The 21,608-nt window shown below is 39.5% G+C and overlaps 3 protein-coding genes and 1 non-coding gene across 4 annotated transcripts; 3 read left to right on the top strand and 1 right to left on the bottom strand.

The window, feature by feature from the left end:
* Window positions 1-5,812: 5,812 nt before the first annotated feature.
* LOC122046622 (receptor-like protein kinase 7) lies at window positions 5,813-9,267 on the top strand. Its single transcript, XM_042607406.1, has 2 exons — window positions 5,813-8,654; window positions 8,803-9,267. The coding sequence occupies exons 1-2, from the start codon at window positions 6,020-6,022 to the stop codon at window positions 9,156-9,158; spliced, it is 2,991 nt and encodes a 996-aa protein (XP_042463340.1). The 5' UTR covers window positions 5,813-6,019; the 3' UTR covers window positions 9,159-9,267.
* A 39-nt stretch (window positions 9,268-9,306) lies between these two features.
* On the bottom strand, window positions 9,307-9,380 carry TRNAE-UUC. The gene has a single exon. It is a non-coding gene; the product is annotated as a tRNA-Glu (tRNA).
* A 644-nt stretch (window positions 9,381-10,024) lies between these two features.
* On the top strand, window positions 10,025-18,804 carry LOC122046605 (CBBY-like protein). Its single transcript, XM_042607382.1, has 11 exons — window positions 10,025-10,480; window positions 11,481-11,530; window positions 11,723-11,786; window positions 12,023-12,071; window positions 13,777-13,845; window positions 14,487-14,548; window positions 15,297-15,377; window positions 16,752-16,906; window positions 16,988-17,072; window positions 17,750-17,893; window positions 18,348-18,804. The coding sequence occupies exons 1-11, from the start codon at window positions 10,218-10,220 to the stop codon at window positions 18,448-18,450; spliced, it is 1,125 nt and encodes a 374-aa protein (XP_042463316.1). The 5' UTR covers window positions 10,025-10,217; the 3' UTR covers window positions 18,451-18,804.
* An 822-nt stretch (window positions 18,805-19,626) lies between these two features.
* LOC122046613 (phytoene synthase 2, chloroplastic-like) lies at window positions 19,627-21,608 on the top strand. Its single transcript, XM_042607394.1, has 6 exons — window positions 19,627-20,165; window positions 20,276-20,326; window positions 20,418-20,590; window positions 20,656-20,891; window positions 20,988-21,180; window positions 21,273-21,608. Exons 1-6 carry the CDS (start codon window positions 19,850-19,852, stop codon window positions 21,426-21,428), a joined length of 1,125 nt encoding a protein of 374 aa, XP_042463328.1. The 5' UTR covers window positions 19,627-19,849; the 3' UTR covers window positions 21,429-21,608.

Raw genomic sequence — 21,608 nt, 5'->3', positions numbered from 1 at the left:
CAATTTGAATCCATGTGTCAACTTATTAATAAATTATCTAACCCTTAAACTTTTTTAATTATTTGCTTTTTAGTCCTCTATTTTTTTCTAAATAAATTAGCTCTCAAACTTTTTCAATCCTCTATTTTTAGCCTTTTAATGTTTTTTTAACAAATCAACTTTTTTTAACGGGTCACTTATAGTTCTTTTGTCAAATTTTTTGAAAATATTGATAAAAATTATGGAGCATGTCTCCTGCGTGCATTTTAGAGAGATAAAAGACGTCTATCATCTATGCAGTGTTCGACTAAAATTTCATGATCATCATCATAATTTCCAAGGTATCGCTTCTTAAAAATATTTTAGAGTATCTATAATGGGGATATTTAGAGGGGATATTTTTTTAAATATCCTCCACTCCCAAATATCCTTTATTGTGAGGGATATTTGATGGGGGTAATGAAAATCACTGGGCACTCATGAGTGCCTGATGATTTTCCCTTGTGGGCCCACAAAAAATAGGTTGCCACTATTTGTTTTATTTTTTTAATTGTTGGTGGACCCCACCTTAAATGTGGATATGTGACTTTATTTTTTAAAAAAAAAATTAATTAAATTCAGACGATTAAAACATTAAAAATGAAGCGTACGTTGGAAAAATTACACGTTCGAGGAATCAACGTTCGAAAAATTAAACGTTGGGTAACATTCGAAAAATTAAATGTTGGGTAACGTTCAATTTCTCTCTATATATACATCCTTTCTTTCATCTATTTTCATCATTTACATACCCATTGCCTACCAAAATTTAAAGAGATGGATAAAAAATTTTGTCATTATTTTAGGGATTTGTTCAACTCTCTAAATATCGACGACCAAATTTCTAACATTTTCCATACCCACCACCATATTACCATAATTTCCAAAGTTATCCAAATTCTTTGAGTGGCGACCCTCGAGCTCTGTTTTATACATATCCTCCAGAATATTGACAGAGTAGTCAGTATTTCATGCAAGCCCCATCTTATGGAAATAATCAGCTTTAATCACCAGAGATTCAATCAAATGAATCGAGAAGAGCTAGTGTTGATGAAGATGACAGTGATAAAAATACACCTTATGCAGTTCCCGATTCACAATTCCCTCCATTCTCATCTGAAATAGGGTCCGACGATATTTTTCTAAATCAAATACTAGAGATGGGCAACGAATCAGATGAAGATCATAGCAAGCGAACAGTATGGACAGTAGTAGATGATAAGCTCCTTGCAGCGGCCTACACAATTATGAGTGAAGATTCAGTAGTTGGTAATACCCAGAAGAGTGAGTCATTTTGGAAACGAGTTGTGGCATATTTCAATACCAATCGAGCTAAGGGAGCTAAAAAGAGAACTACGAATAAAGCAAAATCATATTGGGCTTCATTGAAAAATATAGATACAATAGAATTTACAATAAATGGTATAATGATCGACCAAGCTGATGGAGTGACGAGGATTTGATGGTACGAGCTCATGAAGAATACAAGAGTACTTTTAAAGCTACTTTCCAATATGAGCATGGGTGGAGAATTGTGAAAGATAGTCCTATGTATGCTCCTCAATCCTCAGATCGATGGGCTACAAAAAGAACAAGAACATCAGAATCATCAGGTGCACATACTGACTCTTTTAATCCTAACACAACTGCTGATATAGATGATAGAGAAATCCGATCTCGTCCAATGGGACAGAAGACAGCAAAGAGGAAAGGCAAATAAAGAGTAAGCCTACTTGATGAATTGAATCAGGCTATGCAACAATCAATGGCGCATTTGGAATAGTATAATAATAATAAGAAAGTTGTTCAACTCATCCAAGCACATCAACTCCTCGTAATGGACACACGATCATCTAGCGATATGTGAATAACTGAAGAAAAAATTGAACATGTAGTGAATTTCTATGGTTTATTTTATCTGCTTAATGTTTAGTTTATTAATTGTAGTTTATCGTTATGTATTTTATTAATTAAATATGGTGTGTATCTCTGTCTTTTAATTTTAAATTTATAAAATGTCTGTATTTGTATGAACTTAAATTTATATTTTTATTATATTTTTATTAAAATTAAATGTAAGTTAATTAAATGATCGTGAGCCCTATAAATATTTAGTCGTTGGTGAACTATTTAATTGTAGAATTGAGGATATTTGAGAGTGAATATTTGATGAGTGAGACCCATAAATATTTGGATGGTGGAATATTTCATTATGAAAGTTGAGATATTTGAATAGTGAAATATTTGAAAGTTGATATGGAAGTGGGGTCCACAAATACTTGGGAGAAATATCTCAAGCTATTGTGGATGCTCTTAGTCAAAGAGATCGCTGTTGCCTCGTTACAAGAGTGGCGTAGCTATAATTTGTATTCAGAGGGGGCGAATTCAAACTAACCACGACACACTATTGAGGTCACGTCCAACCTCGCCACCTCACTGCAATTCCGCAACTAAGGAAAGACCTCACTGTGAGACTATAACCAAAGCAAGACCTCGCTGTGAGGCCACGGCCAAGTAGTCACTAAGAGATGAGAGGGAACGGGAGAAGATCGTGCATACTGGCGAGATGCATGCCCGTGCCAGAGATCGAAGAGGAGAGGAGAGGAGCGTGCCAGAGATCGGAGAGAAGGTCGATCAGAGAGGAAGATTTTAGGGCGTTGGAAGAAAAATTGAGAATAAAAACCTTAATTAGAAAGTTAATTAGTGACAGAAACTTAATTGAGTCGCTAAAATAGCGACAAAAACTTATTTTATTGCTAAAATAGCGACGAAATTAAGTTTTCGTAGCTAATTAAATATGTTAAATAAGTATAAAGATGGAATTGACAACGAAATTTAATTTTTATCGCTAAATTACTGACCATAATTTATTTCGATCGTTAATTAGTGACGAAAATTAAATTTCGTCGTTCATTGCAGGATTTCTTGTAGTGAATTATATGATGAAAAGTAATAAATGATATGATTTAATTGATCAAATTTTGAACGATCGTCAATGAAATTGATCACCTTCATATAACAAATCAAAAATTAAATGCATAAGATCTCAATATCTATAAATATTTGTCATACTTAACTAGCAAATAAAATTGTAAATATATAAAAAATTAACACTATATGTTTTTCCAACACTTAAATTCGTAATCGAAAGAGATAAAGCAAGAAAACTTTACCTCAATCAAAACGTGTTTGCTGTGGAGCGTCGGCAAAGCGACGACGACAACACTGGCAGCAAATGACAACGGTGTTGGTGATAGCGGCGATAGCAACGTGGATGACAACGACATCAATGTGCGGTGAAGGATTTTGAGCGTAAAATTAAGATTAGAGAAAAAATAATAAAGAGATTATGAGTGGAAGAAGACCACATGAGAAAAAAAAAAAAAAAAAAAAGGAGAGGAGATTAAGAGGAGGAAGAAAACACAAGAGGGGAGAGGGGAAAAAGTAGATAATGGGAGAGAGAAAAAAATATCAAGAGAGAAAAAAAAGGGTTTGCGGAAAGAGAGAAAAAAGAGGTTTGGGTTATTGTTTGTTTTAATTGAACATTTTGTGAAAAAATCTTGAAAATTTTAAAATTTATGACTATTTTTTTTTAAAAGTTACTGCATTAATTTTTGTCTCCAAAATTTCAGGGGGGCGGTCGCACCCCCTCGGGCCCATGTAGCTACGCCTCTGGTTACAACTGCATTTAGTCGTCGTGCCTCCGTTGGACCCATTTGGACTACCACCTTAAGGAGCGGATGTGATCGATTCACCACTAGTGAGGTTGTCATCATCGCTAGGCAGCAAAGAGGAAATAGCGACGACAGAAGCAATAACCTTTTGCGAAAGGATGTTACCAGCATTGTGCTCTATAGCTTCGCTTTATCTAATGTGGTTGATGATATAAGATCTGCCGTCTTTTCTATATTTTATCTCTCTAAAAAAAAATACGTAAAAGTATGCTTCATAATTTTCATCAATCTTTATATATAAAAAAAGAAAATTTGACGAAGTGACCGATTAAAAAATTAAATTGTTGATTTATGTAAAAAAATTAAAGGGCTAAAAGTAGACGGTCAAAAAAGTTAAATGGCCACATAGATAATTTGTCCTATATTATCTTGTTTAAGAAATATTATAATAAAAAACAGCTGGATGGACTCGACACGTGTCGGTTTCGATCTGACTTACTCCATGTTTAGGCTCTAGATAACCGCTGTAAGGCGGGACAAAATTAATATGTAAAAGATTTTTTTTCAAAAAAATATATATAACAACATTGGAAGAACGTCGCAACACGTACAGAAATTACAATCACATTAAATATACCAAAACAAAAATCTAATCAATTTGGCAGCAATGTTAAATTTTATAAAGATTTTTTTCAACTATATTAATCTTTACGTTTAACTTTGCCTCGTAACGTTCAACTGTTGTTTTGTTATACTTTAACACAGCCATTAGTATCACTTTTTATTTTATTTATTTTTTTTCTCCAAAACCAATTTTGGTGTTTTCTTCGTCAAGCGCTAGATAGCAGATACTTATTGTTTGCAATTATTTTAGAAAAGCAGAGGAAATAAAGCCACAAATATGGGAGATTTTAGGTGCATAAATTAGCCTTCAGCTCTTTTGCTTTTCCATGAACCAATTAAGAGCAAATAAAAGTATTGTTTTCACATGCTCTGGAGAAAAAAAAGAAAGAAAAGAAAAGCATTGCATGCTCATACTGTATGGTTTATTGATGTCCTTGTACAACATGCACTCAGTTTTCTTCCTACTGGATACATACAAAGAACGCACTCGTATTAACTATTAATACTTTGAAAAAAAAAATCAATACTTTTGAGCTCGGAGTAGATTGATATAATCCATTTAACAACTGGACAGATCGATCCAGACTGATCTTCTAAGCAATCACATGAACACACAGTCCCACCTTAAAGCTGAATATGACAAAGCCCAGCGAGACAGGAGACCGGCTCTTTTGTGCAAACAAACAAAACCCCTAAACTCTGTTCTCAAAACACAGTCAATTTCAGCATTCAATAAATTGTTTATCGCCATTACTTGCGCCTGTTTCACTGCACTAGAACAGGAGCTACCCATTTTCAATCTTGTTTTCTCTTAAAAAAAAACTACTAAAAGTAACAAATCAATGACCAAATTTAAGATGGAGCAGAAGATTTTGATATTGTTCCAGAGTTGACCATAGTCGTAATGGATTGAATGTTACACGAAGGGTTGGCTTTTATCATTAATGACAGGAATTAAATTCATACCCGACAAATATGCAGTGAATTCTACTCGATCTTTGCTGGATTTTAAACCCGACCAAATTGGACGGTTCGACGGCTGATTCAATTCAAGGTTTCCAAATAAACCGAATTGGACCGGACCGGACCGGAATCATTTACACCCGCATCTAAATGCTTAAATGATAAGAACGACGATAACGACAATTTCACGTCGACCTAAATGAATATTTGTTACTAATCATAATTAAGGGCATGATTATCCAGGCCTTAGCATAAACAACTGACTAATCATCATAATAAATCTGAAATTACGTTTCCCTGTGTTTGTTGCTTTGCTAATACCGTCCGGTTACCCGTCTAATCCACCAACTTGATCTAATCTTTATCAGTTAATGTCAACTTGACTTGCTGTTGTTTTAGCGGGAACACTGTTTACCTCCAATGAGAAGCCGGGTATAGCTTTAGGTATCTTATTTGTGCAGCACGAGTGTTTCGTTAGTGGATAAAAGCAGAGTCCAGAGTCATCCGCCGACGGCGGCGGTGAACCCCCGGAGTCAAACGCGGCGGCGACGGGGATGACAGGCCCACGCGTCGCCAGACGACAAATCCCCGGTGAAGCTTTAAGCGAAAGGGAAACAAATGGACGTCCCCTCGTGCGCGGTCTCGTCGACTCTCAAGACTCCCTCGAGCTCATCACTTCGCATTCGCGCATATCGCTGTGTTAATTCCTCGTCCTGCAAACTCGATCACGGTCTCTCACCATGCGCCACCTTCTCCTCCTCCTCTTACTCTGCTTCGCCGCCGCCGGCGAGGCAGCTCCAGCAGAGGAGCTACAACTCCTCCTCCAGCTCAAAGCGTCCTTCGAGACCGCAAATACGACCGCCTTCCAATCGTGGACCGCAAACAACCCATTTTGCGGCGGTTTCGCCGGTGTCAAGTGTGATTCTGGTGGCTCTGTTTCAGAAATCGATCTCACCGCCACCGGCATCTCAGGTGCAATCCGCTTTGATATTATCTGTCGGTTTTCTTCCCTCACTGAGCTCTCCCTGGGGTCTAATTACCTCTTCGGTGACATCTCCGATGACCTCCACAACTGCACCGGCCTTCGCCGGCTCGACCTCGCCTCCAACTCCCTCGGCGGGGTAATCCCTGACCTGTCGCCTCTTGACAAGCTACAAATTCTCAACTTGACGAGCAATTACTTCACCGGCGCCTTCCCGTGGAGCTCCCTCGCCGGACTGACTGCGATGGAGGTGCTCAACGTCGGGGATAACTCCTTCGATCCCAATCCTTTCCCCGATGTGGTGACGAATTTGACAGAGCTCAATTGGATTTACCTCTCCAACTGCAATATCCATGGACAAATTCCGCCGGCAATCGGCAACCTGACAAAACTCATCAACCTTGAGATATCCGACAGCTTTCTCACCGGAATGATTCCCCAAGAAATCTCCAAGCTCTCCGATCTGTGGCAGCTCGAGCTTTACAACAATTCGCTCACCGGGCGTATCCCGACCGGGTTTGCTAATCTATCAAAATTGGCCTTCTTCGATGCGTCCATGAACAATATAGAAGGCGACCTATCGGAACTCCGGAGCTTGACTAACCTCGTTTCGTTACAGCTGTTCAAAAACAACCTTTACGGCGAGGTGCCGCCGGAATTTGGGGATTTCCGATTCCTCACCAACCTCTCGTTGTACTCAAATAGGTTCAGCGGGAAGTTGCCGGCGAAGCTAGGAAGTTGGACGGAGTTCAACTACATCGACGTGTCAACTAACTTCTTTACGGGGCCGATCCCGCCGGATATGTGCCGGAAGGGTACCATGAAAAAGCTTCTGATGCTGGAGAACAAGTTCACCGGGGAGATCCCCGCGAACTACGCCAATTGCTCTTCGCTACTTCGGTTCAGGGTCAGCAATAACTCTCTCTCCGGCGAGGTTCCTTCTGGTCTCTGGAGCTTGCCAAACTTGAACATTATTGATCTTGCCATCAACCGATTCGAAGGTTCCATTGGCGCTGGGATCGGGGAAGCCAAGTCTTTGAACCAGCTCTTTATTTCCGATAACCGGTTCTCCGGTCAGATTCCGCGGGAGATTGGAGGCGCGGCAGGTATTGTCGGCATAGAGATGTATAACAACCAATTCTCAGGTGAGATTCCGGCGAGCATCGGACGTCTACAAAACCTCGTGAGCCTTTATCTGCAGAGCAACGACTTCTCCAGCGAGATCCCGGAAGAGATCGGTTCGTGCGTCGCTTTAAGCGCCATGAACCTAGCGGAGAACCTGCTCTCCGGTTCCATCCCGGCAAGCCTCGGCCAGCTGACGAGGCTCAACTCGCTAGATTTGTCTGATAACAAGCTTTCCGGTGAGATCCCGGCGAGCTTCCCCGCACTGAAGCTCTCCTCCCTCGATCTCTCCAACAACCGCCTCACCGGAGCCATACCGTCGGGGCTTGCCATTTCGGCCTACAATGGTAGCTTCGCCGGGAACCCTGGCCTCTGCGTCGATGGCAGCGACGCCGACAAACTTAGCTCTGTCAAACGATGCCTTGTCTTCAACAGGGGTTCTACCTTCGAGTTGCGCACCTTCCTCACATGCATTCTCGCCGGCGTAGCAGTCTTCCTCGCTGGCCTCGGTCTTTACATCGTGCTAAAGAAGCGCCGCGACGACTCAAGCGGGGCCGACGACAGGGCCTTCGCAAAAGATCCGTCATGGAACATGAAGTCGTTCCGGATCGTGACGTTCGACGACCAGGAGATTGTGGAAGGAATCAAACCGGAAAATCTCATCGGAAAGGGCGGCTCCGGTGAGGTGTATCAGGTGCATCTCGCGAACGGAGAAGTGGTGGCGGTGAAGCAGATATGGCGCAATTCGGCGGAGGGAACCAAGGAACGGAGCACTGCGGCGATGCTGGCAGCGGCGCAGAGGCGTCCGCGGAAGCGGCTGGCCACGAGGCAGTTCGAAGCAGAGGTGGGAACATTGAGCACCGTGCGGCACGTCAACGTGGTGAAACTCTACTGCAGCATCGCGAGCGAGGAGTGGTGCCTACTGGTATACGAGCACCTTCCCAACGGCAGCCTATGGGATAAGCTTCACGGTCCGGCGGAGGCGCCTCCGCCTGGAAAGGCGGTGGAGTTGAGTTGGGAAGTGAGGTATCAAGTGGCGCTAGGGGCGGCGAGAGGTCTCGAGTACCTGCACCACGGCGGTGAACGCCCCATCCTTCACCGGGACGTCAAGTCCAGCAACATCCTCCTCGATGAATGCCTCAAGCCTCGTATAGCCGACTTCGGCCTCGCCAAGATCCTGCATTCCACCAGCGCCGCCGCAGCCGGAGGCGGTGCACGGGAAGCTTCTTCCGCCCCTGTTATCGCCGGCACCCACGGCTACATCGCTCCAGGTACTTCACTCTGTTTCCTCAAAATCTATTACCTTTGTTGTGATTAAGCTTAATTAATCATCCTGTTCAAGTTGTTGAAAATTAAGAATCATCGATTGGCATCGCCGTTTGATTGATTTCTCTAAATTTACGTGGTTTGGAAATGCAGAGTACGCGTACACATGGAAGGTGAACGAGAAGAGCGACGTGTACAGCTTCGGGGTGGTGCTGTTGGAGTTGGTGACCGGACGGCGGCCGATCGAGGCGGAGTACGGAGAGAGCAAAGACATCGTGCACTGGGTGTCGCAGCAGATGCGCAGCAGGGAGAGCGTGATGGCGGTGGTGGACGGCAGAATAGGGCCGGAGTGGGCCAAGGAAGAGGCGGTCAGGGTCCTGCGGGTGGCGCTGCTGTGCACGATGAGTCTGCCGGCGCTGCGGCCGTCGATGAGGACGGTGGTGCAGATGCTGGAGGAGGTTGTGAACGGTGGAGCTGTGAAACATGTAAACAAGAAGTTGACGGCGTAAGGTTTACGGTGTACGATGGAATAAGTAAAACGGTGAAGTGTAAAATGTGACGTCGGCAAGAACACCAGATGGTTTTTAGGGGTCAAATAAAGTCAAAGTCAAACCACTATCTCATTTGTTAAAGTCAAAGTCAAAGTCAAAAAAAAATTTCCATTGCCGGGATTTGAACCCGGGTCGCCTGGGTGAAAGCCAGGTATCCTAACCGGACTAGACGACAATGGATCTTGATATTCGCTTGTCTATAATTAATATATTATCTGTTAATTCCAGGTCCCTGTATAGTCTTATTATAGAACAATTAAATTGATGAATTTATGAAACTTAAAAAAAAAATAATGAGAAGATAACAAGACATGAAATAGAAATTCATACAGTCACTTTAATTTTGTTTAAATTTAGATAAAACATCTAATGAAAGAAAAGAGACAAGAATTGAATGTAAGTTTTACTTATTAAAACAATCTTACAGTAAAGTTAAAATTGAAAGAAAATCATAATAAACCTACCATATTTCATATATAAAGTAACATAGAAAAATGCAAGTGGTAAATAATAATGATACTTAGCACCATAAGTATAAAAAGAAGAATGATATTTAAAATGCTCTGTAATATTTAATAATAATTTCAAAATGTCTTACGTTTTATAAATACTAAAATACTCCCATTAAGTTTTTCATTTTATTATTTAACATATTGTCCCTATTTTATTAGATCGAGTGATTTAAATAATTAAGTAGAAAAGTAGAATATGGAGTCGTGAGTTATTTGTCGTTCGTTTATGTTTGGTTTTCTTCAAATTGCGTTGCGTCGCGCATTGAATGATTTAAAAATCTGAGTGCAAACATTAGAAACGACTTAAGTGCCGACCCTGGTATATCTATCTGTACACAACTCCTACAGCCTTCGAGGAGACGCAAATCGTATCTTAAGTCGTATACGAGCGATGGATGGGTGGTCAAGGTGAAGAGACGAGAAGCCGGCGTCGCTCCACCACGCGCTGCCGCTGCTTCTACGTCTCTCTCGCCATCTCACTTCTTCGGGTTCGAATCTCCGGAAGATGGCGGCGGCTGCCGCCCGATGCCTCCTCGTCGGCCGCGCTCTCCTTTCGCCGTTAGTTCCTAGACTCGACAACTCCCGGAATCCTGCCCCATCGCCGCTTCCCTCCGTCTCCGCCTCGTCCCTCTTTGATTCTGCCTGTTTTCCCTCATGCAAAAACTTCACCTATTCCAGAATCTATGCTGCTCCCCCTCGATGTTCGTTGTCAGATATCAACGAATCGAATCCTGGGCAGGATTTTGCTCTTCTTCTCGAAGTCGAAGGGTTTGACTCTCCGCCTCGCCTTTGTTTTTTTCTAATAAATATTTTTCGCTTCTGTTAATTTCATGCTGCTGTTAATTTTGTTCAGAAATACCGTGCCCAAGCATGACATGAAGGAGTGTAAATCCCATTACTCTTTAGCTTGAATTTTAAAAACATTGGTCTTAATATCTGCTAGGATAAGCCTAACTGATTGTAGAATCAGATACGACTGAAACATGTAAATGTTTTAGTTGATTGTTCTTAGCTACAAGTTGAGATTTTTGTGTTGACAATCCCTTTAAATGCTTCCTTAGAGGGTTGCCGAAAACTATTCAATAGGGAGCTTATGACTCAAAACTTAACTTGCCTGAAGATAGTAAAATTTTCCAACTATGAAGGTTATGTAGACTAGCTCTTTCTGTTGAAATTTAGCTCTCCTGATTTTGTCTTATCATATTTGTGGTGGTACTTGTTTGACCTATTTGAAAAGCAAACTGTTTCATTTTCTTTAACTGAAGTAAATGTTTCCTAGCTAGTTAGTTCATGTTTCTGGAAGTGCTGTATAATAGGTACGAACATAACCACAGTCAAACCACATTAAATCTATCTTTTATTAATTTTGGTTACTTCTCTTTTTCATGTATCTTTATTTTCTTCTTTCATTCTTGCTTCCAAATTATTCATGTGGTTATTGTGCTTCTACCAACCAGTGTGAGAGAAGTACATCATGCCTAGCAACTCTTATCCGAGCAATGCTGCAATCCTAGTAATGTTTGTTCAGGCTTCGCTATCTGCTTTTTCTTTGTGTTCTAGATATGTAATGTTTTGATTATTTTCTCCATATTGGTGCTTCATCTTCCTTGCTTCAAGTTATGACATATCGTTATAATCATCTATTAGAAAGTTCTTAGTTTGACTTCTTTGCGGTGGCATATTCTGCTTGTGTTATCAAAAAAACCGACATCTAACAAAAATGATATGTGATATGTAGTGACTCTACATGTTTTATTGTTGTCCCCAGTGTTGTTGCAGACATATTTCGTTTAGGCAACCGTCAAGCATTTAATACAGGTGATATTTCCCAAATATTCTCATCCCTTATTAACTCAACTTGTTACTTCTGACCAATTTTCTCTTGAAAAAATAACTCTTTTATTGCTAGTCATTGAATGTTTTCTCTGATTGAGATGCAGCCTACATATTAATAATGCTCATACCATTTGAGGTTGTTAACAATGAATCTGCTGTTTTAATTTCAATCAGCATTTCAGAAACTTGGGCTGGATTGTGCTAATTGGACAGAACCAATATACGCTGATCTGATGAGGTATGTAATGACAAATTGGTTCATGATTGTATCACAGTTTAAGATAAAACTTTTTGATATTTTGATCTTTGTAGCACTTTCTTTCATTGTCTCTCTTGTCCAGACTTTTTGATGTGGTCTCTGTAAAACCATGTATTTTTTACCTGTTTTGGTTGTATTTTCTAGAGTCTCATTACGCTTGTAGTATATAACTGATCTATGTCGATGGCATCAAGTTCATTCATCTGTTGTTTCAGGAAGGCTGCTGGTGATGAAAAACGGATGTTGATCTTGTTTTTTAACAGGGTAAATTTTGCTAATTGGCGTTGTGGTTTATATATTAGCTTCTTAGTTTTTAAAGTTTCTATTCTTCAATAGACAGGATATCAAGCCATAAAGAGAGGTGCCTTTGACTTGCATACTAAAGCACATTGTTTCAATGTTTTTTTTTTTTTTTTAATGTTATTCCCTGCCTAGGATCAATCTACCAAATAGATATTTCCTAGACAGACTTAATTGAAATGGAACAATTAAACATTGGCAGTGCCAAGCAGTACATAACAAAATGAACCATTCCTCTGCCGCCTTTTCAAAAACCAAAACAACCCCTGAGAACTTGCACAACCAAGTGGACATCTATTTTTGAAGCTAGAGGTAAGGCAAGGCGTAAGCACAAATATACTAGATAAGAATATAAAAAGTACGACTATAGATATAAATATACCCCCAACACTTAGCGCCATCCACATTATCAACAATCGCAATCTGCAAACAGTCACGAATGCAACAATGTGCATTAATATACACATCCTCAAGACAAAAACATCACAACAAGGGCAAGTGCAGCAATAACACTCACCATGATCTCACTAACAGCTGCAATCTAGAGATGGAAGGAGGGATAGGAAAGTAGAGGGAGGGAGGAGAGTGAGAAATAACTTTTTTTATTTTGTTTACTATAGGGCCCATCTAGATGGAAGGAAGGAAATGGAAAGGAAGGGGGTGGAAATGAGGAGTGGAAGGTGGAGGGAAAGTGAGAGGGCAGAAGTGGTACTAAAATATGTCTATTTTGAAGGAAGAAATGTGAAGGAAAAGAATCTCACTATCTAAACCATTCCTTTGTCTTCTTGGATAGAGAGGAACGAAAGAAAGGAAAATGATCATTTTACTTAGGTTTGGCCATAGAGATGGTTTTCTCCATTCACATATTTGCAACTTATATGACGTGAGGTTCTTGCAAAGAAGTGGAGGCTTTGATGACTTTGTTTGTGTGAAAGATGGCAGGTTTGACTTCTATATTGTGGATGACAAAAAATGGAGCAATGCCAAAAGGTAGGTTTAGTGGTATTCATAACTATGGTAATTTTGATAACTTAATAAAGATAAAATAGTAATCTGGCAAATAAAAAATTATCCCTCTCCTATTCTGTCCAAATTTGAATTTGGTAGAAGAGAAATTTGCGAGAAAAACAAATCCGCACAGATCCCTTTGATCCGTCCTTAACAATTCCTTCCAAGTAAACATCAGAAGGGAGACAAAATTTGGCTCCTTCCTCTCATCCCTCTTCCTTCCATATAGATGGGCCCTTAAGGAAGAGATTTGAATAATTACATGATCATTCACTTGACTGATCCTCTTAAGGAAGATCTTTGAATAATTGCATGATCATTCACTTGACTGATCCTCAATTGTCAATCTGCTGAAATTTGAACCTAATGATTTAGAGAAAAATACTGTAACTTTCATTCATATTCTTGCCTCCCATCTTCCCTTTTCGCTTTACTTCCTCTCCTGTCCTTTGCTCCCAAGTAAACAAGAAATGAAATCTTCGAAGATCCATGCATCAAGTCTCCTTCCTTTTTTTGAGTGTTGAGTGATTCACGATTCACCAATATGCATAGAGCTTGTCAATGTCAAATATGAACGAACCAATTCCAAAGCTAGGGTATGAATTCATATACTTGCATTCTCAAAGGTTCTTCTATCTCACTATGTCCTGTTGTTTTGTAGATTGGCTGGCCTGCTTCATTGCCTACAAATGAGAAAGAAATATTCATGAAAAATATTTTACGTGAAAAGGTGAATGTTTGTATCAGCACTTTCTCTACCTGTGAGCATTTTAGAATAAGTAACCATGCTTGAGACAGACATATAATCAAGAAAAAAGCATCTCAATGTCTTTAGTCTTAATTGACAAAGCTTTTATGCTTTTTATTTATTAACTTAGTTGGGAGTTACTTGCAATGTCCAACCAAGAAACTGGCTCTTATAGGTGCAGAACTGCTAGTTGGATTTCTCAGGAGGAGATCTAAATGAGTCCTTGATTCTCATCGTCAAGAATTTACTTTCTGCAATTGATACTGAAATGTATTGATGTATAATTTAACAACCACTTTTTATAGCCCCAAATTTTACTTCTTATGGTATATCATTGCAATTCTCTTATAGAATGGCAAAAAACCTGCTGATTTTAGTTGGATTTCTCAAGAGGAGATCTCAATATACCTGTATTCTTATTGTCAAGAACTTGTTTTTTTTTTTTTGTAGATGATATTATACTCAACCTCTTTATGTATCATCTAAGTAACAACTTTTTATAGTCTAGAGTGTTGCTACTATCTGGGCTTCATTATCATTATCACCATTTTCTGATCCATTTTGGTTGGCTATTGTGCTATATCATGTTTCATGTTAATAGACCATGCCTATAATTTGGGCAGAAAAAAGCTTTGGAAGATTTTGCTACCTCGAGCAGCTTAACTTTGCGTCCTGGTGTTGGGAAGTAAGTTATGTTCATCGTTAGTTAGTATTTTAACTGCAACATGTCTTGCATTATTTCTTGAGCTATATTTTTTGCTGGGAAGTTACATAATTTTTAGGCGGCATACAACTATGTGATTTTCTAGTCTTTCTTCTGGGATGGCACGGTGCAATCATATGTCTCATACTTGGTTTTAGATCACTGATGTCTTTTTCAGACAGCTTGTTGTTCTAATGTACCTGTACCTTCGGCCTGGAACGCCAACTTTTTTATGCAGGCTTTGAGTTTTTCTTAACAACCTATAACACTGCTAGACTCTTCATGGATAGTTGGAAACACAAACATGCTCCTTACTTGGCATGGATTAGATGATCACTACCAGAGAATCTAGTCAACTATCACCTGGTTGGCCTTTTATTAAAAATAAGAGACAAACTTTATTTTCAATCTCCAGAACTATTTTTTTCTTCTAATTTAGGAAAGGAAACTGACATTGGATCCATGAGAATTTACTATTTCATCCTTCTCAATTTAGATGTCGATATAGCATGGCATCCTAAAGACACTGAAACAAGTATCTTGGAGGGCATTTTAACAACTTTGTGTTTTATCCCCAATACAATATTGTTGGTAATCATATGGAACTATTTGTTTCTTGGATCTATTGCTTCTTTATTTGGTTACTTAAAAGAATTAATATTTCTTATTCTTGCATTAATTGTCTAACCGTTGTTTATGTGCCTTAATTTTCTGTTGTTGTGACTGGTAGTTTTATTGATGATGCACTTCATGAAGGTGTACCTGTTGTGCTGCTAATAGCCTACAGCAAATATGGGGAGAAAGCATGCAGGTTTTTTGCTCATCTGTTATTATGCCATTTGATATTGCAAGATATAAATATTTCAGATGCAAAATCAGTTGAAAAAGTTTATATTTTGCTTGAATTTCCCTAGTGATTCTTTCAGGTCCTTGGCTTAAATGGATATTGTATTTAGTAGTTAATCTCAAGTGCATTAACATTCTTTTTTTATTGTTTTGTTTAATCTTGCTTTTTGAATATGTTAGATAACTGAATTAAATGTTTGTTATGTTATCATATCTATAATGCTGTCTCATAGGCTCCTTAGAAAGATGAGATGATATAGCACAACGTCGCATGCTATACTCCATCTTGCTGCAAGAGAAAGAGGAAGCAGCAGAAAAAGTTTATTTAATACTTGAAGATTTTATCAAATAATACATTAAAGCTTTTATATAAGCTTTCAAATCAAAACATTATATGAAGGGATATCCTTTGGGGAGATGTAGCAGTGGATGATAAGGTAGCAAATTTATTGGAAATTGGACTTTGTTTTAGTTAGTTGGAACATTAAACAAATAATCATTTTTTTCACACAATGCGAAATGGGTCAGTGTAGTGGACATGAAATTTTTGGAAAAAGAATTCTCGTGTGCTTGGGCCCTATCTGTGCAAAGGCAATCTTCTATATTCTACTCAATAATCTGGGGTGTGCATTACCATGTATTGTATAGTTTTCATTAATTAGTGCAATATTCTTCCTAACAAAACGATGTGTATCTATAGTACACAGATAAAAGCTCGTAGCCAACTCAAATTGATGGAAAGAGACAGGCGAGGAAAACAAATCAGTTGGACAGTTTGACTGACTAGCTTCAAAACTATAAACAACTTCAAATGGACATTTATTAATAAAATTGTTATATGTGAATTCAACAATCAAACCCTTGGTATGCTACCAATTAGGCACCTAAGCTTCTTTCCTAAACTTTAACAGACCACCTTAGCTTGCCAATTGGTTGTGGATGAAATGTCGATGAAAATTTGAGTTGACTTCCGACCAAACAAGTATGTTACTAGTGTATACTAAACAACTAACCTGCTCACACAGTTATATTGCACTATTGATGTATATGAAACCCAAGTTTTACTTTACCACTTATCAATAGGTATCATGGTATTGACTTATTGCACTCCTAGATCGAACCATTGTTAAGTACTGGTACAATGTATGCCAACTAGGCAACTAGTAGACAGACTTATACCATACCTTGATGATGATGATGATGATCAAAAGGTTTCTTGGTATTGGTTGGTTAACATGATTCCTCATTTTGTACAAATACCTTTTTTATCTTTCTAAATTTCTTTCGCTGGTATGTATAAAGTGGTATGCATTACTTTGTATGTTTGTTTATATTTCAGGTCTATTATTGGCAAACTGGGCCAAGAACGTTTGCAAAAAGTAAAAGTAGTTGGAAAGGAAGAAGTGAAAAATAGTTTATATGGACAACTTGTATTGGGGAAAGGAGTATCCTCTAGTTTGGATGAGCTACTTGCTAAAGAAGTACGAAAAGCAGGTGAAAAGCTCAACTTGAACTTCGGGAGGTCTTTGTGGGAGAATAAAAAAAAATACTAATTATACTTACTATATCAAGCAGCTTCAATGGAGAAGCAAAGGATTGCCCATGATGTTGCATCCATTTTGAAATTGAGTGTTGATATTGATACCAGTTCATCTGAAAGGTCTGCAATTTCATATCTTCTATTTAAATGGCATTTTCTTTCGACAATTCCAAAGATATTTCTGATGGAACTTAGTGTATATTTCAATTTCAATTTCAATTTGTATTCTGGAATTCTAGTTTTTTAATCCTTTGTCCTTGCAAATTATGTTCATTTTTCTGCTTTCTTCAGGTCAGAGGAACACATCGTTAGTTATTTGTTTTACACTCAAACAAAGCGCTGGCTTACCACTGAAAGTGAATTGGATAAAACCTATCCAAATTTCTATTTATTGTTGAGTAGAGCCAGATATATACGTGAATGTGTCCTATTTAAATTTGCCCACCTGAAATTGGAAATGTAGGACTTGAATGCATATAGTTAGTAGTAGAATATTTCGATTTTAAGTCTTTCTAATCCCCTGCACCAAATAGAAACAACAGATTAAACTGATCTGGATAGGACATTTTTTCATTGCTTGATTGTCACTATATCCCCAGAACAGTTAAAACATGGTTCAGATTGGTGCTGCCTTGCAATATGTTGCGTCTCATTACAGTTTCTAAAATAAGAAATTTAGAGCAAATGTAGTAGGTCAATGGCTACTTTGGTCTTTTAACTGATTGCTCTATTGTAGTTCAAAAAAAACAAAAAAAAAACACTAGCAATGCTAAATGTGATGTGTTAACTCAATGCAGCTTTGAGGATATAATTGCTACATTACGAGCTGGAGCTGAGTATGCATGCTTACCTATACAAAACTGTGTGCTTATAGCAGGAAGCCAACCTGGTGTTTATGGTTCTGAACGAGTAGGAATGCCATGTGTTGTTATGCGAAGCGGGTAAGTTTTCCATCATTCTTTATTCTGAACATCTGGACTCTGGTCAATATGTGAATCGATGTCCAAATTAAGTCTGGTTTTGACAAGTTTAGAGAGAATGAGAGAGATTTGGTGTTAGCTGCCGTAAGATCAGTATATCGAGTCATCTTGATCAGAGGATTGTTAAAAAAAAAAACTGAAATTTAGAAATTGAAGTTATGATATTTCAGAGCAAATAGTATGTTGCCAGGAGATTTTTTTTGAACGTTCACCCATATTTTACCCCTTATAGATGGTTTCTAAATAAGTTATTTGAAAACGCAATGTAGACTTGATTTGCTTTTAGAGCTTATAGTATTCCTCTGTAGCTCTATTCCCAATCTGTGAATGAAATCTACGAACTATATAGAAATCATCATCTTGATGTTCTCATTCATTATATCCTCGTGCCATTATTTCTTCTTTTTTTTTTCAGTTCGACGGCAAGAGCAGAATTCCGCTCTGCAAAAGCTGTGATGGATGCATTTGGTGGAGCAGATTTAACCGTAGCTAAACTTCTCAACAAGAAGTGGTACTAGTTGATCTTTATCCATGATCCCGACTCCGAAAACCCAAACCCAGGCAGTAGGGTTTTTCCTTGCGGTTTCCTGCCTGGGGCCCCTGATGAAAGGTCCAAAAGTTGTATGCACTAAGTAGTAACGCACATGTAGCTTCTTTGTAATTTTGTAATTTATGAACCCACTTTTCATAGAAAACACTGGAACACTGTGCCTAGCTGTGTGTTCAAATGACAGAATGATGCTATTTTTTGTTACTTTCAGACCAAGCAGTTGGGATGATGTTTGTATGTAGTCATGAACAGTTTGTAACTGAATAACCTCACAACCATCTTACTGCCTATACAGATTTTCATTCGGTTAAAGTTTGCTTAATGAAAAAGCAGCTAAGAAATAATCCTATGGCAAAATTGCTATGTGAGCACTTGACGTGCTACCCAAAGTTTATGTGGACAACAAAACTTGTTCTCGGAGGTTTTGTTTTATCTGTCTCTCAAGTCTCTGTCCCAACAAGTGTCCAAGAACTCTCACATTCTGAGATGAATGGGCTGACCCATCAAAACATTTTTAGAAAAATGATTATAATTTTAGTTTGAATTCTAGAATGTGCTCGAGAGAACCCTAAAACATGGAATCAATCGCAGGGAATAAGAAACAAAATGTAATTTTGATACCCTCACAACAAGACATGCACACTTGCCCACCACCACACGCTCACGCACGAACATTTAATGCCCCATTTTACCTTGACAAAGTTTGCAGGCAACGAGCATCTTCTTCTACTGATTCTGTCATATTAAACTATTTACAATTTGACGAAGTTGAAGATGCCAAAACTTTGTCCTTAGCATTAAACAGAGTTGATGAACACAGTAATTAATAAATAATCTCCGAGTTCAAATACCAGCAATTCTCACAGAGGGAGACGACGAAGATAAAGGTAAAATTAAAAATTTTCCTTGTTTTTTGTTCTAAAGCGTTTGCGTTTGTCTGATTTTAGGCGGATGCAATTTTGGAATAAAAGTGTTTTTGCTCAATTCTACTCCCACCAATCATGGATATCTGATTAACCTAAAAACAATCAAAGAAAAAAAAGAAAAGAAAAAGAAAACTCTACTTGTTCGAGTAACGTCGATTTCACTATCCGCATGCAATTACACTCCTGGCTCCCGTTGCATTTTATCTTTGCTTTGGTTCCACCCCGTGAATCTGCTCGCATGGCCAGGACGACAAGAGGATGTGGTTAGAAGAGCAGCGAGCTCAGTCCTCCACTCGCCCGGCCGCGGTATCTCCACGTCCACCTCAATCCACATCCCTTTTTTAAACCGTCAGCAGCAGCGGCGCCACAGATAACGCAGAGAGTCCTCTCGATCCTGCATCGCGCGGTGGAGCAGCAGCATCGAGCCTTCTCTCCTCTCTCATGTCTTCTGGCTCGCTTCTCTGGGTCGCGTCGCCCAAAGAATCGCCTTTCCTCAACGGGAGTAGGAGGAGCTTCCGAAGAAGCAGCGGTCGCTCGGCGGTCTCCTCCAGCCTGCAGGTCGCCGTGCCGCCTCTCACCTCCGAGCAGCTGGTTTACGGGGTCGTGCTCCGCCAGGCGGCGTTGGTGGGCGAGGCGCGGCGGAGGACGCCACCGGCCGTCGAGGTCCCTACCGCCCCACTGCGCGGCCACTTACTCGATGAGGCCTACGAGCGCTGCGGCGAGGTCTGCGCCGAGTATGCCAAAACCTTCTATCTCGGTAATGTTCCCCCAAAAAAGGCTTCTTTTAGGGAATCCTGATTTCCCTTCGCAAATTGTTCTTGAACATGTTAAAAAATGCTCCTTTTGATGCAGTTTGATTGTTTTCAGGAACATTGCTCATGACTCCAGAGAGGAGAAAGGCTATCTGGGCAATCTACGGTATGAATGCCAAATTAAACTACTCAAAAGCTTAGCTCGCTCATTTTCGACCATCATTGAAATTTTGGTTCTCTTTTGCTTTGATGTTCAGTATGGTGCAGAAGAACTGATGAACTTGTCGACGGTCCAAATTCTTCCCACATAACACCTGCTGCCCTGGATCGATGGCAGAATCGATTGGAAGATCTGTTCAATGGCCGTCCCTATGATATGTATGATGCTGCTCTATCAGACACTGCGTTGAAATACCCAGTAGACATTCAGGTAATTCAATTAAGCTACTGACAAAGGTGGTTTGAATTAGATTGCTTAACTTCTTGCTGATACAGCCATTCAAGGATATGATCGAAGGAATGAGAATGGATCTGAGGAAGTCAAGATACAACAGCTTCGACGAGCTCTATCTCTACTGTTACTATGTGGCTGGCACCGTGGGCCTGATGAGTGTTCCTGTAATGGGAATTGCTCCGGATTCAAAAGCCCCGACCGAGAGCGTTTACAATGCCGCATTGGCTCTCGGCATCGCGAATCAGCTAACCAACATACTCAGGGACGTCGGAGAGGAGTGAGTTTTAACTCCCTTCCAGTTGCAATCTCCTAAAGTTAACAGGGGCACTCTGGCTGATTCAATCACATACTCTGTGTTCTTGCATTGTTTCAGCTTCAGAAGGGGAAGAGTGTACCTTCCGCAAGACGAATTGGCTCGAGCTGGCCTATCGGATGATGATATTTTCAAAGGAAAAGTGACCGATAGATGGAGGAACTTCATGAAGGGGCAAATTAAGAGAGCCAGAATGTTCTTCGATGTCGCTGAGAAGGGCATCTATGAGTTGAATTCAGCTAGTAGATGGCCGGTATAAGATCATATAGCTTATTTAAAATTGAAGATTGATTATCGCAGAATCTCTTTGAACAATCTATGGCATCATTGCTCTTCCTTTTTCAGGTCTTGGCTTCGTCGCTGCTGTATCGACAGATTCTTGATTCCATTGAAGCAAATGACTACAACAACTTCACGAAGCGAGCCTACGTAGGGAAGGCGAAGAAGTTTGCTACCTTGCCCATTGCATATGCCAAGGCATTACTAGGCCCTTCTAGATAGTCAATATTATCATAGGACATAGGGACTTGTAAAAGACACTTTTTTTTTTCCTCGCCATTTATGGTGAAATTAAAAATATTAGATCCTTTGTTTTCTCCATTTTATTTATAACGACGACAACATGCATATTGTCAACTAAAAAGATGGCCATTCTGCTGAACGACAGTCATATAATTTGTA

The sequence above is a fragment of the Zingiber officinale genome, chromosome 1B (assembly GCF_018446385.1).
Source record: "Zingiber officinale cultivar Zhangliang chromosome 1B, Zo_v1.1, whole genome shotgun sequence".
Taxonomy (NCBI): Eukaryota; Viridiplantae; Streptophyta; class Magnoliopsida; order Zingiberales; family Zingiberaceae; genus Zingiber; species Zingiber officinale.
This window is presented reverse-complemented; position numbering and strand designations above follow the sequence as displayed.

Coding starts and splice junctions, on each gene's coding strand:
- LOC122046605 (XM_042607382.1), top strand. CDS start 10,218: ATGGCGGCGGCTGCCGCCCGATGCCTCCTCGTCGGCCGCGCTCTCCTT. Junction 14,549..15,296: donor TTGCGTCCTGGTGTTGGGAA/GTAAGTTATGTT, acceptor TGTGACTGGTAG/TTTTATTGATGATGCACTTC. Junction 15,378..16,751: donor TATGGGGAGAAAGCATGCAG/GTTTTTTGCTCA, acceptor TTTATATTTCAG/GTCTATTATTGGCAAACTGG.
- LOC122046622 (XM_042607406.1), top strand. CDS start 6,020: ATGCGCCACCTTCTCCTCCTCCTCTTACTCTGCTTCGCCGCCGCCGGC. Junction 8,655..8,802: donor CCACGGCTACATCGCTCCAG/GTACTTCACTCT, acceptor TTGGAAATGCAG/AGTACGCGTACACATGGAAG.
- LOC122046613 (XM_042607394.1), top strand. CDS start 19,850: ATGTCTTCTGGCTCGCTTCTCTGGGTCGCGTCGCCCAAAGAATCGCCT. Junction 20,591..20,655: donor AATACCCAGTAGACATTCAG/GTAATTCAATTA, acceptor TTGCTGATACAG/CCATTCAAGGATATGATCGA. Junction 20,892..20,987: donor CTCAGGGACGTCGGAGAGGA/GTGAGTTTTAAC, acceptor GCATTGTTTCAG/CTTCAGAAGGGGAAGAGTGT.